The 15,021-nt window shown below is 34.9% G+C and overlaps 1 protein-coding gene across 3 annotated transcripts in view; it reads left to right on the forward strand.

Moving 5' to 3' along the window:
- Positions 1–15,021, forward strand: part of USP34 (ubiquitin specific peptidase 34) — a 181,468-nt gene that overhangs the window by 60,986 nt on the left and 105,461 nt on the right. For all 3 annotated transcript variants that reach the window (XM_080920351.1, XM_080920352.1, XM_080920353.1), the window contains exons 18-23: positions 34–161; positions 3,974–4,063; positions 5,417–5,512; positions 9,783–9,865; positions 13,072–13,226; positions 14,623–14,736. In XM_080920351.1, coding sequence (XP_080776477.1) covers positions 34–161; positions 3,974–4,063; positions 5,417–5,512; positions 9,783–9,865; positions 13,072–13,226; positions 14,623–14,736 — 666 coding nt within the window. The remainder of the gene's footprint in view (positions 1–33; positions 162–3,973; positions 4,064–5,416; positions 5,513–9,782; positions 9,866–13,071; positions 13,227–14,622; positions 14,737–15,021) is intronic.

The raw sequence follows: 15,021 nt of genomic DNA on the forward strand, positions 1-15,021 counted from the left end.
GGACGAGTAATAACTACATGTATTTTCTTGTAGATTAATCTTTCTGAAGGATTAATAAATGAAGCAGAGAAACTTCTCTGTTCTTTGGTTTGTTGGTTTACGGATAGACAGATTCGAATGAGATTCATTGAAGGATGCCTTGAAAATTTAGGGAACAACAGGTAAAGACAAATTACAGTTTTTTTTTTTCTTGTTGAGTAACAATATTTTCTGAGCGTTTGTACAGAATAGGTGTACTGTTCATGTTCTGTTTAGGAATGTTTTCCTTATAAGGTCAATACTTACCCTCGGTGGTAGTTCTCTTTTTATTCATAATTCAGGTTAGCTTATCTCTAACATAAGGAAAGGAATATGCATGTATTTATTTTCCAGATAATGAGATTCATTATGATACTATCATTTATAAGTGTCTTAGTCAGGGTTTGTATCACTGCACAAAATTTCATGACCAAGAAGCAAGTTGGGGAGGAAAGGGTTTATTCAGCTTACACTTCCACATTGCTGTCCATCACCAAAGGAAGTAGAGACTGGAACTCAAGCAGGTCAGGAAGCAGGAGCTGATGCAGAGGCCATGGAGGGATGTTACTGGCTTGCTTCCCCTGGCTTGCTCAGCCTGCTTTCTTATAGAACCCAGGACACCAGCCCAGGGATGGCACCACCCACAATGGGCTGGGCCCTCCCCCCTTGATCATTAGTTCAGAAAATTCCTTACATCTGGAGCTCATGGAGGGATTTTCTCAGCTGAGGCTCCTTTTTCTGTGATAACTCCAGCTTGTGTCAAGTTGACACAAAACCAGCCAGTGCACATAGCTTACAGTTTCTTTGATCTTGGCAACAGAGTTGTGCTTCTTTTGTTTTCAAATTGCATTAAATATTCTTGAACTTTCTTATGTTGTATATAAAGAAATTAGTGAATTAACATCCAACATGTAAATATTTTAGAAACATTTGTTATTCTAAGGAGATGAAGTTGTTTTTTTTTTTTTTGTTTTGTTTTGTTTTTTTTTTGTTTGTTTTTCTCTTTAGTCTCAACTTCTATAGTGTATAAAAGAATGTAAAGTTAGGGATTTACGGAGGTGAGTACATAATGTAAAGTTTTTATGTGTCATTCATACTCCAATAAAATGAATTTTTAAAAGTACAACAACATACTACTTATTGTCACCCACACCTGTTATCCCGGGTCTTGAGAGGCTAGGACAGGTGGATTATGAATTTGAGTCTGGAGTACATACTGAAACCATGTCTCTGAGGGTGTGAAGAGGGAGATTAGCAGATTTCCTCTCTGATGTGCATTGCATATTTCTATGACATCTGACATTAACCTGTGCACAGGTTTTGCACGTAGCACTGCAGTTTTCTTGGTGCAGTGTTAAGATGTCAGCTCTCCACACAAGGTACTTGGAAATAAAGAAACAGTCAGTGGCTGAAGATGCTGCTGCCAAGACTGAAAGCCAGTTTGTTCCTTTTGATCAACACAGTGGAAAAAGAGAACCAATTTTAGAAAAGTTACCCTCTGACCTTTATAATCCCACACACATACACACAGACTAAATGTAGTTAATGTTTTTGAGAAAATTGGTTATTACCATTATGTGTCTGCATCATGTCTGTGCCTAGTGTCCGTACACAGAAGTGGCTATAGGACCCTCTGGAGTTGAAATCACACGGTTCTGAGCTACCGTTTGCGTGTGGGAATGAAACCTGTGTTGCGGTAAATATTAAAAAGATGGCTTAGCCTTTTATAGGCCCCTGAGGTCTCATTTTGCGGATGCCGCTCTAATGTGAAGCCAAGTGCACAGACTGTCACTCGGTTGGATTCCCTTCTCAGGCGTTTCACTCCGCCTGCCCTGTTGCTTCTGTCCCAGGTGGATATGACCGGCCTGTGTGTTTCTTTACTCCACCTTCTGGCAAAAACATGACTCAAATCCTGTGGCTTTAATGCAGGTTTACATATTAAATTCTCAATCCACAAACCCTTCACGATAAGATTAAATTCAGTGGACAAAGATGCAAACTCCTCTTCTACAAGAGATAAAAAGACCTATAAAATCCCTTACGGATATTCATATCTACCTGTTGCAAATTACAGCCACCAGAATCTAGGTCTGCTTTCTCCAGCTCCATCTTGAATCTCCCCCGAAATCTCTGCTCTTCTTCTGTTTTTTTCTACCTTTTCTCTGCCTACCTCTCCGCTATCCAATCATGTACTGCCTTACTATCAATCCAAGAACCTGTGTTCTCTGGAAGAGCATCCAGGACTTTTAACTGGTGAGCTGTCTCTCAAGCCCCAGTCTTTCTCTTATTAAAAAACTATTGTTGAAATCTTATTCATTATACAATTCTGAAATTTGCTTTTGTGGTTTATAATGATACTATTCTTTAATTTTTTTTTTTTTTGGTTTCTGTTTATTTTCATAAAGACAAGTGAAATTGGTGTATTTTTTAGTCTTATGCCAGCTTTTTTTCCCCATGAAAAATAAAATCAGCATGTGCAAGGTTTCTTCTATTCCCATCAACACACACTTATATACAGCATATAAAACTAGTTATTCTGGGCCAGTGAGATGATTCAGTAGATAATCGCACATGCTGCCAGACCTGAAGCCCTAGTGTTACCTGCTTCCACTGCCTACACTTAGCCATTGATCTTCACATGCATGCCTTGACTCAAGTGTGAGTGCACACATGCAAGCAGCTGTACATCGTTTTTAATCTCTCTCTCTCTCTCTCTCTCTCTCTTTCTCTCTCTCTCACACACACACACACACACCAACTGTTCTTGAGGAAGCTTGAGAGAGGACTATTTAATAATGATTGTAGATTTTAGACTGTAGGTACAGCTTAGTTGATAAAGTGCTTGCTTAGTGTGTTCAAACCTAGGGTTAATATCCAGTATGTAAACAAGGGCCAGTGGCTCATAGGCAGGTCATCATTCAGGTCATCAGGCTCCCTTGACAAGTGTTTCTTTTCTTACTGAGCCATTTTATTGGCAAACGTTTGACTATTTCAAACCCTTAGAAATTTTAAATATTTATTCAAAATATTTACTTAGTTCTTAGATATCATTATCTCCATTATTATTCTGTTACTCTTCAGTTTAACCAGTCTAGTGTTTCTGTCTTCTTTTATTAAATACTGTTTTCTAGTTTTTTCATTACTTTTTTCTTTATTTTTTCATACTTTTATGTACTATATTTTTATATATTTGTTGAAAATGTTGTATTTAAGTTCTTTGGCTTATTTAAGAGCAACTGAGTATTTAGTATATACTATTGTGTATAGATTTTAATTCATAAAACAGCAGGTATTGCACAGCAAAACTCCTATCTGCTTATACTGTGCACACAGTGGGTTATTCCCAGGACCTTACAGATATTAAGCACATAGTGCACTTTTGTTTTTTATCCCAACCTGAAAGTAAGTACCTTGCCAACTGAGCTGTCTACTCAACACCTTTCTGTAGATTTTAATATGAATGTGAAGTGCATTTTTATTAGAAATACAGTTTATATTAGGCAGTGATTATCAGAAAGTTAGTTGATAATAACTATAATAAACATTTTCAAGAAGAAAAATATACTTTAAAAGGCTTTTGTCTTGGACTTAACCCCGAATATTTTATTTTAATTAATTAATTTAATTTAGTTGGGATTTTTGTTTATTTTGAGACAGGTTCTCATTGTGTGGCCTTGTCCAGCCTTGAATTCACAGCCTCTTAAATGTGGGGAATTAAGGATATCACCAGTATACCTGCCCGCTGTATCTTAAGTCTTGGTTTGAAAGTTTTAAACCTGGAATTTTCTGTCTATGTACGTAAATTAGATATTAGAAAATAAAATATTTTTATAAGGATATATTTATATGTAAAATACATTAAGAATGTTTACACTTGAAATGTTTAAGGACTAAATTTGTATGAAAATGTAGAGTTCCTTGTCTTATCAATAAGTCTATGCTTTTACTTTTTCAGATCAGTAGTGATTTCACTTCGTCTTCTTCCAAAGCTGTTTGGTACTTTCCAGCAGTTTGGTAGCAGTTATGATACGCATTGGATTACAATGTAAGTGATTAAATGATATAAAACTATATTGCCAGGTTTTGTAGAAGCTTCTTTTGTGCCTTAGGAAAAAATTGGGTTTCATAATTTAAATATTTTATATCCCTTTCTTGTCTTTTAACCATGTAACATAATTATCTATTAGTAGATCTTTGGTTTTCTTTCTTTTTTTTTTTTTTTTTTTTTGTAGTTTGAGAACAATGCTTTTGTTTGCAGTCTGCTCCAACTCTAGAGAAAACTCCTGTGGTATAAAAGCACCTTATAACAATAACTTTAATACTGCTATATTTATTATTCTTTATACTTACAGAGAAGTTACGATTAATTAACGTTAAAATAATTCTTTCAAACCCAACGCTTTGGTAGGAAAAAGCACTGAGCTCTTGTGCTGTATCCAGTTAATTCAGCATTTTTGAATATCCTGTAATCTCTTAAGCTTTTTTATTTGCTTTGTATATTTTTTTTTCCCATTTTGAGTCCATCTCACTTTGTTGTCGGGTTTTACTGGTGCTTTCTGTGTAACCTGCAGTGAGTTCCTGAGATAGTCTGCAAACAAAGACAAGATCAGGTCGTATCCTTGTCCCTTCGTGGGTGCTGGAGAGGTGGCAACTTTTAAGAACACTCCAGTACTAGGATTTGATTCTCAGCATCCACATGGAGAGCTGACTGACTCTTCTGGCTTCCTTTTAGCACTGAGTGCAAATGAGTACAGATGAACACTTAAGCATAATACTTGAACAATAAAATGACAATATTTGTTTCACCTTAAAATTATTTATTTAATAATTAAATTTCATGTGTATGGATGTGCTTTGCCTGCATGTGTGTTTGATCATCTAATGGGTCCAATGCCTGTGGAGGCCAATGAAAGTCATGTCCTCAGGGGTTGAAGTAATATTGGTGATCTGTCATGTGGGTGCTAAAAATTGAGCTTAGGGTTCTCTGAAAGAGCAGCCAGTGCTGTTAACCACTAAGTCATCTCTCCAGCCCCCAAAATTAAAATTTTTTGAGATATAGTTTTATAACAAAGCTTTGTCATGCCTGGAACTTGCAAAGTAGGCCAGGCTGACCTTGAATTCATAGAGAGCCTTCTGTCTCATATGTGCTGAGATTAAACGTTTGTACTGTCAGCCAGATATGGTGATGCCTATCTTTAATCCCAGCAATTTGAGGCCAGTTTGACCTACAAAAAAGTTCCACGACTACACAGAGAGACCTTATCTTAAAAAACAGCCAAACCAAAATAAAACAAAAAGTTGTACATTTGAAGATTTCTTAAACTTTCTTCCTTTTAGGCACATCTTTGTTCTCTGTCTCTTTTCCTTTTAAGATGATTATTTCCCTTTAATTGGGCAGGTGGGCAGAGAAAGAACTCAACATGATGAAGCTGTTTTTTGACAATCTGGTGTATTACATTCAAGGCATAAGGGAAGGCAGACAAAAGCATGCACTGTAAGTAACTTTTTGAGTAAGTTATATGATTTCATGTCCTCTGACTTTTTTTTTGCTTTTATTTCATTAATATGTAAAAAGTATAATATTTTTATAAAAAATAAAAGAAATCAAAGATTATATTGCAATATTTTTATGAATTTATTTCATAATTCTTAGTAAAGTTAGGTTGTTTAACTTAGGGCTTTGGTTGCCTTTCACTACTGAAATTATTTGGAAGTTAAGAGTTAAAAGTAAACATTTTGATCAAGTGGTGTTAGCGCCCCATGACTTTAATCCCAGCCCTCCGGAAGTAGAGGTAGGTGGCTCCCTGAATTGAGGCCCTCCTGGTTTATGGAGTGAGTTGACTGCCAGGGCTACACAGGGAAATCCTGCCTAAAAGGTCCCCACCTCAAAAAAAAAAAAAACCACACACACAGAAGTCTTTAATATTTTTCTAATGCAGTAAGACTTTCATTTATAATTCGTAAATGTAATTTTAATTAATTTATATGTATGAGTGTCTTACTTTTATGTTCACCATTGTGATTTTCTTTATCACTTTCATGCCTATTGGCTGCAGAAGGCCAGAAGAGTGGGCACAGGATTCTCTGAACGTGGAGTTACAGACAGATGTGAGCTACTGTGTGCTTGCTGGGAATTGAATCCATTGAGCCCTCTGTCCAACCCAAGAGACCCTGTCTAAAAACTATGGTGGAGATTGACTGACACTGTGCCTTGTATTGTCATCTGTCCTCTTGTACCTGCATGTATGGTGCATACACACCCTCCTCCTTACACATGGACACAGTGATCAGTAAAGCACTAAGTGCTAACTTTACAGATATACAGCAACCCTTTTGAGGAAGACAGTCCCGTTTTACAAATGAGAGCACTAAAGATAGGAAACAATGGATAACTTACCCAAGGCCTCATATGTAGTAAGAGTGGACCTAAGGTTTATGTCCTGGCAGTGTGTTTCTGGCAGTCACAATTTCTGTTAACTTTTTGAGCAGCCTTTTGCTGGTGTAGAACTGACTGACTGTAAAGCCCAACTTGACCTTAACTTAGAATCATCCCTTAGTGGTGTGATTTTAGGTGTACGTTTCCACACCAAGATAGAACTCTGTGTTAAGGGTTACATGTTGCCATCAGTATATTCATTTATATTCGGAATAGAGGTAGTATCTGGACTGCCATAGAGTACTTTCTCTGTTCTTCCAGGATTTGTAATAATGTTCATTTCTTAAAGCAAGCTGGTCATAGGAATTTGTGGCATTTTTCACTTTCTGTGGGGATTATAATACAGAAATGCTAAGAGTTTAGGCAAAATACTGTTGGATAGAAAAGATAATTTATTTTTACAAGAGCATGTTGGGTCTAGGGCTTTTTAGAGAAAAGATTTAGCTATTTTGGTACTAAAACTCCAAAGAGAGTGATTTAAGTTACTTGTTTACTCTTTATTTTGTCTATGTGCATGTCCATATGTGTATGTGGGAGATAGAAGTCAGCTTCAAATATTGTTCCTTAGGAACTGTGTACTGTCATTTTGATATAGGGTTTCCTAGGGCCTGGCACTTTTTAAGTGGGTTAGGATTGCTCAGTAGTGAGCCTCAGTGGTTCTCTATTCCCCATCTCTTCTGCTCTGGGATTCTAAGTGCACGGACATGTACCACCTGGCTTTTTACATGGGTCTTGGGTCAGGGTGCAGTGTCAAAGTCTGGTCTTCAACCTTGCATGATATCATCTTGACTTAAACAAAACTCATTTGGGAAGACATAACCTCACCTGAGAAATGATTTTCATCTGGTTGGCCTTTGGCCATGCTCTGGAGGGAATTTTCTGATTAATGATTGATATTGGAGGGCTCAGCCCATTGGTCATGACATCACCCATGGGTCTTAGAGGTATAAGAAAGAAGTTTAGGCGAACCATGAAAAGCAAAGAGTAAACTACATTTCTTCATGTTTTCTTCTTCAGTTTTTGATTTCAAGTTCCTGCTTCTGCTCCTTCTCTTCCTCCTCTGATGGACTGTGATTGGGACATGAAGCCAAATAAACCATTCCTTCTCAAACTTGATCTTGGTCGTTGTGTTTATCACAGCAATAGAATGCAAACTAGGACATGTGGGAAGCCTTCCACCATCTCAACTATTTCCCCCAGCCTTCTGTATACTGTTTGTTTTTAAGTATCATTTAATGTTCCATTTCTGTGTGCAGATTATTTCTTTACATTTTTTTAGTACTTTATGCTAGGAACAAGCAGATTAAATTTTGTGTCAATAATGATTTTATTGTCTAAGAAAATTTTCTGGCTAATACGTTAATTCTGATAGGACTTCCTAATTCTTTGAATCATGCAGCCAAAGGTTGACTTAATGGAATCTGGGAATAGTAAGAACAAAGTAACTGAACCTATATCTTTTGTAGAGTTACAAATCTCTTTCTGTGAGAGGCATGTATATGGGGAAAGGAATGTCCAAACTATAAGGCATTTTGTAAAAATTAACCATTCATTTTTTTATGCCCAGCATTGGTTTTGTTCAACACACACTGAGAGATAATCATTAACTTGATTTATTAGGACTCACTTGAACTGATCGTGTTGCTGCTACAAAATGTCCATTTAGTCAAAGACCAGAAGGTCTTAAAGCCTCCAGTTTTATCTAGATAGCATCTCAGGTTATGAGTGACTATTTTGCTTTTCTCCTTAACTTTAGCTATTTCCATCTTTAGAAAGGCATTGATAGAGACGTTAAATAGCAGAAAGGCACTGAGTATAAGACAGTGGTCTTCAGCTTTGGGGTTGAGACCCCTTTGGAGACTGTACAGCCTTTTCACAGGGGTTACCTAAGACCATAAGAACACAGCTATTTACATTATGATTCATAGCAATAGCAAAATTATAGTTATGAAGTAGCAATAAACAATAATTTTATTGTTCAGAATCACCACAGCATGAGAAACCACTGCTTTAGAATAAAAATTTAAACTTTGAATAATAAATATATAGCTTTTATGACCCTTTTGAAACTTTGCACTAAGTAGAAAATTATAAGCATTTCTGTTATGGGGTTGTCATAATTATCTGTCAATTTGGATGTAGATTAGTGAGTAGGCTAGCTTCTCCTGTATGTTGGCCAAGCAATTTGAGCTGTTTCTAGGGCAATGAGTCGTTTGCCACAGAAGAACTCATGGTTTAATCTCATTTCACAGAACCTGATTCTTCAGAACACAGTCCACTGAGGTGCTGAAGGATATTTAAATACAAATTGTTGTTCTTACTTCGTACCCTGTCCCTGACACTATGTTCTCCTTTTCTATCTATAACTACAAAATTCTTTCTTTCTGGTATTCAGACTGGTCACTTTCTGGTCATCGCCTGACTTTTGAAAACCTTCCCTTTCCTTAGAATGTGTTGCTTGGCAGAGGCATACAAACTCAATTCTAGAAAGCTCTATGCAGTCACTTAGTGAACCAGGCTCACAGCAACTCTTATATTACTATTAAACTTTGTTCAATTAATTATTTAGGTTTGAAATAACACTCGTAGCACTAGCTTTTTATAGGATATTCTTTATGACCTAGTTTTGTACTGTTTCTTAGGTTATATAATACTTACTGTTTATATGAATAGTGATAATAACGTGAGTTACAGATGAGCATGCAGTCTTCATTTGTTAGCTTTTAGTTTATTTGATAACTGTAGCAGAATTTTAAAATAGAATTTTTTCCTTTACTGACAATTTCTCATTCTTTTGAGTTTTTTATTTATATACTTTAAAAAAACAAACAAACTAGAGGACTGGAGAGATGGCTCAGTGGTAAAGACCTGGCTTCATGGTGGTTTATAAACATCTATATGTCCTGGTTGGGAGATCTGGTGGCTTCTTCTAATTTTGTGTCCACAGGCAATACATCTTAAAAAAAAGTTTTTTAAAGGCTTTAAAAATACTAACTTGAAAGTGTGTTTTATTCTAGTCTGGAAATTTCCATGAACTTCTTAATGTATCCAGTTATATAATGAAGACAATGAGGCCTTACGAAATGTATGGGATTTCTGCATATTTAGTGTATGTTATGATTAGGAATATTAAATATCTTCTAAGATATCACATCTTGTTTGGTGTGGTAACGTAGCCCTGTTACCCCCAGTGTTTGGCAAAATGAAACAGGAAAATTGTTGTGAGTTCAAGGCCATTCTTCATCTACAACATCCATACCCTGGTTTTTCAAAAACACAGAAGAAGAAAGGATGAGGTCTTGTGTTAATTCCTTGATGGTTTTTGTAGGTACAGCCATAGTGCCGAAGTTCAAGTTCGACTGCAGTTCCTGACCTGTGTGTTTTCAACCCTGGGATCACCTGATCACTTTAGTAAGATTGGAGCTTCTCTTATATTTGATTCTATGTTTGAATATGCATGTGACTGTTAAAAATACATGAGATCAGTTTAGTTGTCATGCTAGGTGGCAAGTATGTTAACCTAGCTCCATGCTGGCACTAGACATTTAATTAAAACATTTTTGATAGACATTTCAAATAAAATCCCCATAGAATTTTATAATAATTTTAAGTATTTATATCAATCATTGAATGAACATGAACTGTTAGTATGTTTTCAGGACATTATTAAAGTATAAGAATGATTATGATGTATTCTCTTTGTGGCTTCACTGCGTTCAAGGTGAAAGTAGGCATCTTTAAAATAAAACACCGGGAGTAGGAGAAAATACCACCTTAGGGTAACTACTTCTTTCGTCACTGTTTTGTGGAATCCTGTACTTTTATTTAAAAATAGTCACAAGCAAACATTATACTTTAGGTTATTTTAAAAAATTGCTTGGGTTTATAGGTGGTTTCTGGATGCTCCAGTTATATTTCAGGTAATTTAAGCTGTTTCATTGATATTTTCTCTCTTTGTTTCAAATATAGATCAATTTTATAGATTTAGGAATGGGGGCCAAATCGTCATGGTGTCTTACCTGAGGAGGGCTGTGAGTCTGCTGATTGATTCTCACATCCTTTCCTTGTCTCCATGGCCGCCGGGCCTCATTTCTTATCTCATGATATAGTTGATAGATACTAGTTAGCGTGAGATGTGTCACCGGCACTCTTTAATCCCTTTGCTGTGCTTGAGGTATACCACATGCTTCTCTTGCTGTTGCAAGTCTGTGGTTCCTTCATATTCACACTGTAAGAAGTATACCTAATATTGGCATACCAGCACATTTCAAAATTAAATCATGTTTTCATAGCATATTTATGTTTTTGTTTTATTAGATCTTTGTACCCCAGTATGACTATAACAGAAAGGAATAAAATATAATAGTATTTTATGTAGAGATAGGAATTAAAACAAATATGATTTGTATAAATAACTTTTGATAACTGCTTTTATGTTTATTTTATGCAGTATAGCTTTTTCACAAAAAGTTTAATTTGCTGTCTTGATAAAACCACCAAAAGCAAAATTCAGAACAAAATCACTCCACTCAAAAGATAAATATAGTCTAGTTATGATTAATTATGTTGAGTACATTAATGCATATTTTCAGTAACCCAATAAGGACAATTTTGAAACATTTATAAACATATCAAAAGCCTATTTATTACCTACATATTGACTATTTTAGTGTTTCAGTGAAATTTTACAAGTCTTATTATATACTTTATTATAATTAACAACCATCCTTTTTATTTTGAGTCATCTCTTATTTAAATTATCATCCTATTTTTAATAATCTATGTTGTCTTATAGCATATGAAACATTACTTTTTGTTTATGTTGCCTTTTGTCTTTTAAGATTTGTGTGTGTGCGTGCCTACACATATGTGCTGGTGCCTACCAAGGCTAGAAGAGGATATTAGATGTTTAAAGATGGAATTAGAGGCAGTTATGAACTGCTAGATGTTGATGCTTGAAACTGAATTTTTTTTCACAAGAGTAACAAGTACTCTTAACTGCTGAGACACCTTTTCAACCCTTAGCAACACACGTTCTTCTTAGAAAACCTATAACTCTGTATGTTTCTTCAGATACAGGGCCTTCCTGTTTGGCCCTGGTTGTCCTAAATTGCTTATATATCATTAATTGGCTTTGAACTTAAAATTCTTTTGCCATATGCCCAAGTGCTGAGATTACTGTTGCAGCACACATAAACCTTTCAGAGAATGTTGATACTTATGTGAATGATTTGATATTGTGGAATGCTGTTTGATTCTGAGTGAGTAGGGGGATTTTGGTCATACATTTTCATACTTTGTTTTCCCAGACTCTAGAAAACTAAAGTAGGCTTTGGAATGAATTCTTGAGGTTAAAAATCCTTTGAATTGCTTGTCTTTTCTCAAATTCTTACTCAGACTTGTCATTGCCTGTAGCATTTTGTGTTTCATTTTACAGAGTTCTGTATCTGGTTTTCCTTGGATATACTTGGGAATCCTTTGATTCTTAGGTCAGAGTAATATATTTATTTCATTTGAATATATATATATATATATATATATATATATATATATATATATATATTTCGTATGAATCTGGAATGAGATTTGATGGTAGTCATAAGGATCTCTTCCATAGTTTGTAAAAGTAGCATTTGTTCTCCTTTATGTTTTAGACAACCTTTTGGTATACCTTCTACTCTTGGAACTCTCAACTTTAGAATTGAGTCGTCAAAAATATTTGTGATTACCTTTCTTTAATTATTATAATACAGTGATGTATTCATCTTTTATGAACATTACATAATTTTAGACCTATTATTGTATGACCCTTCTAGAATACTTGACTTTCTTTTTTTTTTTTTTTTTTTTGTTTTGTTTTGTTTTGTTTTGTTTTGTTTTGCTAAACAATGAACCCAGGGGCCTCATCATGCTAGGCAATCACTGTGTTAAGTAGCTCTACCACAGTCATTTAATGGTTTTGAAATTGTTTGTTTTTAAATTATGAGTGATTATGCATATGTGATAGTTCCTTATTTCCTTTTTAATTATGTATGTGTTGTATGTGTCTGAGTGTAGGTATGTTGGTACTCACAGAAGCCAGAGATCTTAGATCTGGAGCTGGAGATATAGGTGGTGATAAGCTACCCAACTATAGGTGCTGGGTCCTCTGAAACAGCAGTACAGGCTCTTAAACTGCTGAGTCATGTCTCTAGTGCTGATGTTTCTACTTACATAGTATAAGTTTGTGGAGTTTCTGTTAAAATCCTTTATATAAAATGTGCTGTCAGTTCCTTTACATATCTTGCTCTAGCTGCTTTGAGCACAATGAATTAGGACCGAAGTGTTGTGTATAGTCCCGATTAAAAATTTTTAGAAAATCATAAGGAATTACTGTTGAGCTAGTAATTATATATATTTATGAAAACAAACTTCATGTACATATATGTCCAAAAAAAGTATTTATTTAACTTTTTTACATAATATATAAAACACAGATGTGGCAGGTCAACAGTATTGTTTCTTGGAAGATACAGGCAGGTGAGGTAGAAGGCTAGAGTAAGCTTTGTAGGAAGGTCCTGTTTCACACTCTTCACCTCCTAAAGTAATAATGTACAAAATACATTATTTCTGTTTAGGATTAAGTTTAGAGCAAGTCGACATTTTATGGCACTGCTTAGTAGAAGATTCTGAGTGCTATGATGATGCGCTTCACTGGTTTTTAAACCAAGTTCGAAGTAAAGATCAACACGCAATGGGAATGGAGACCTATAAACATCTTTTCCTGGAGAAGGTAATTACATCTTAGAAGTTCGATTTGCTTATTCTTCTATATGCATTTTAATCTCATCAAATATGATATCTTTGTCTTGTCTTCCTCTCACCCATATAGTTTTTAAATTGAACAAATGTATCAGTTTTTAATGATCCTTACATAAGTTTTACAATTCAGATTTTTCTGTCTTATTTTTAACTAAATGTAAATTTAGTTTTTTAAAATAAATCTATTATTTATTCAAGAATTTGGAGTAATTAGAATAATATTTAAGTATGGCAGTAATCATAAATGTTAATTTAAAAAATGGTTTTTCAGTTGTGAAATGTGTGCTCATAACAATAAATTTAAGACCCAGGTCTGTGAGTTTTCTTTATTTAAATTGCCATAATTTCAGTCTGTCTTCTGGCCAAATATAAGCTAACACGCACGTTTGTTAGCTATGTGGAAAGATCTTTTAGGAAGTATGAGGGTGACAACAACAATTTGTGTTTCTTGTCACTGAAATCAGATGCTGTAGGTAGTCATTTATTTTATAAAATATAACATAAACATGAGTGGTGATAAGGTGGGTGTTGGGTGTGACAGTTCTTGTCTATAATCTCATTATTTTTGAGGTGCAGGAAATCGAATCAGACATTCAGGTGTCCAGTATAGCCAGTTGTAAGTCAACCTGGGCTACAGGGGCCTTCCTGTGTCTCAAAAATAATGGTTTTTTTCCCCCTTTCAATTTTAAATGTTTTTTTGTTTGTTTGTTTGAAGTCAGGGTTTCTGTATCAGCCTTGGCTGCCTGGAAATCACTCTGTAGACCAGGCCAGACTTGAATGCTTAGAGATCTGCCTGTCTTTGCTTCCCAAGTGCTGAGATTAAAGGCATGTGCCACTACCTCCTGGCTCTTTCCAATTTTTTTTTAAATGTTGTTGCTGCTGTTGTGGTTGATTAGGAGGTTCCCTGCAAACTCAGGGTCTCTGTGTATATAAAAATGAGTTTTAGAATAAGGCACAAATAAAATACCATTTATCATGTATTATTTCCTTCAATGCAAACTACATTTAGCTTGATTATCTCATAGATATATGCAGTTAAAGTATTTAACAAATAACAAACTGCTTGTATTTACTTCCCTAGTTCAGTTATATGTGTATATATATATTCAATTTTCAGTATTCATATCTATGCATATATTGAAAAATTCATATATCAAAAATTAGACATTTATGTATATATATTAAAAATTGAGGCATACTTCAGGCATGTACATTTATTTGAAGCATTTGTTAAGGCTTTGCATGTTAAATTATTCAAATATTTATAGTTTAGCCAAATCTAATATGGTAATTTTAATTCTGTGTTGACTTTAGTAAAACTAATAATCCTTAGTAAAATAAGATTTGTTAACATTTTTTTCCTTAAGATGCCCCAGCTTAAACCTGAAACAATTAGCATGACTGGCTTAAACCTGTTTCAGCATCTTTGTAACTTGGCTCGATTGGCTACCAGTGCCTATGATGGTGGTTCAAACTCCGAGGTAATGTTTAGACTTATTTTTATACTTTAGACTTACCAGATCAATTTTCTTGCCTTAAAATGAGATTACCAAGTTATCTTTCTATAAAACTTTGTCTTTACTATGAAGTTCAATTTTATTTCAGGTTCTAAAACTTCCTATTTTAACTTTGAAAGCAATTTTGGTATGGTTTTGTTTTCCCTTCTTCCCTTTTTTTCTTCCTTCCTTCCTTTCAAATTAAAGAGAACTGTTGTTTTGCTACAAGAAAGCCTTGTTATATGCTTCGTGGTTTGTTTAGAAGGAGAG

This window comes from Micromys minutus, assembly GCF_963924665.1.
Source record: "Micromys minutus genome assembly, chromosome: 1".
NCBI lineage: Eukaryota > Metazoa > Chordata > Mammalia > Rodentia > Muridae > Micromys > Micromys minutus.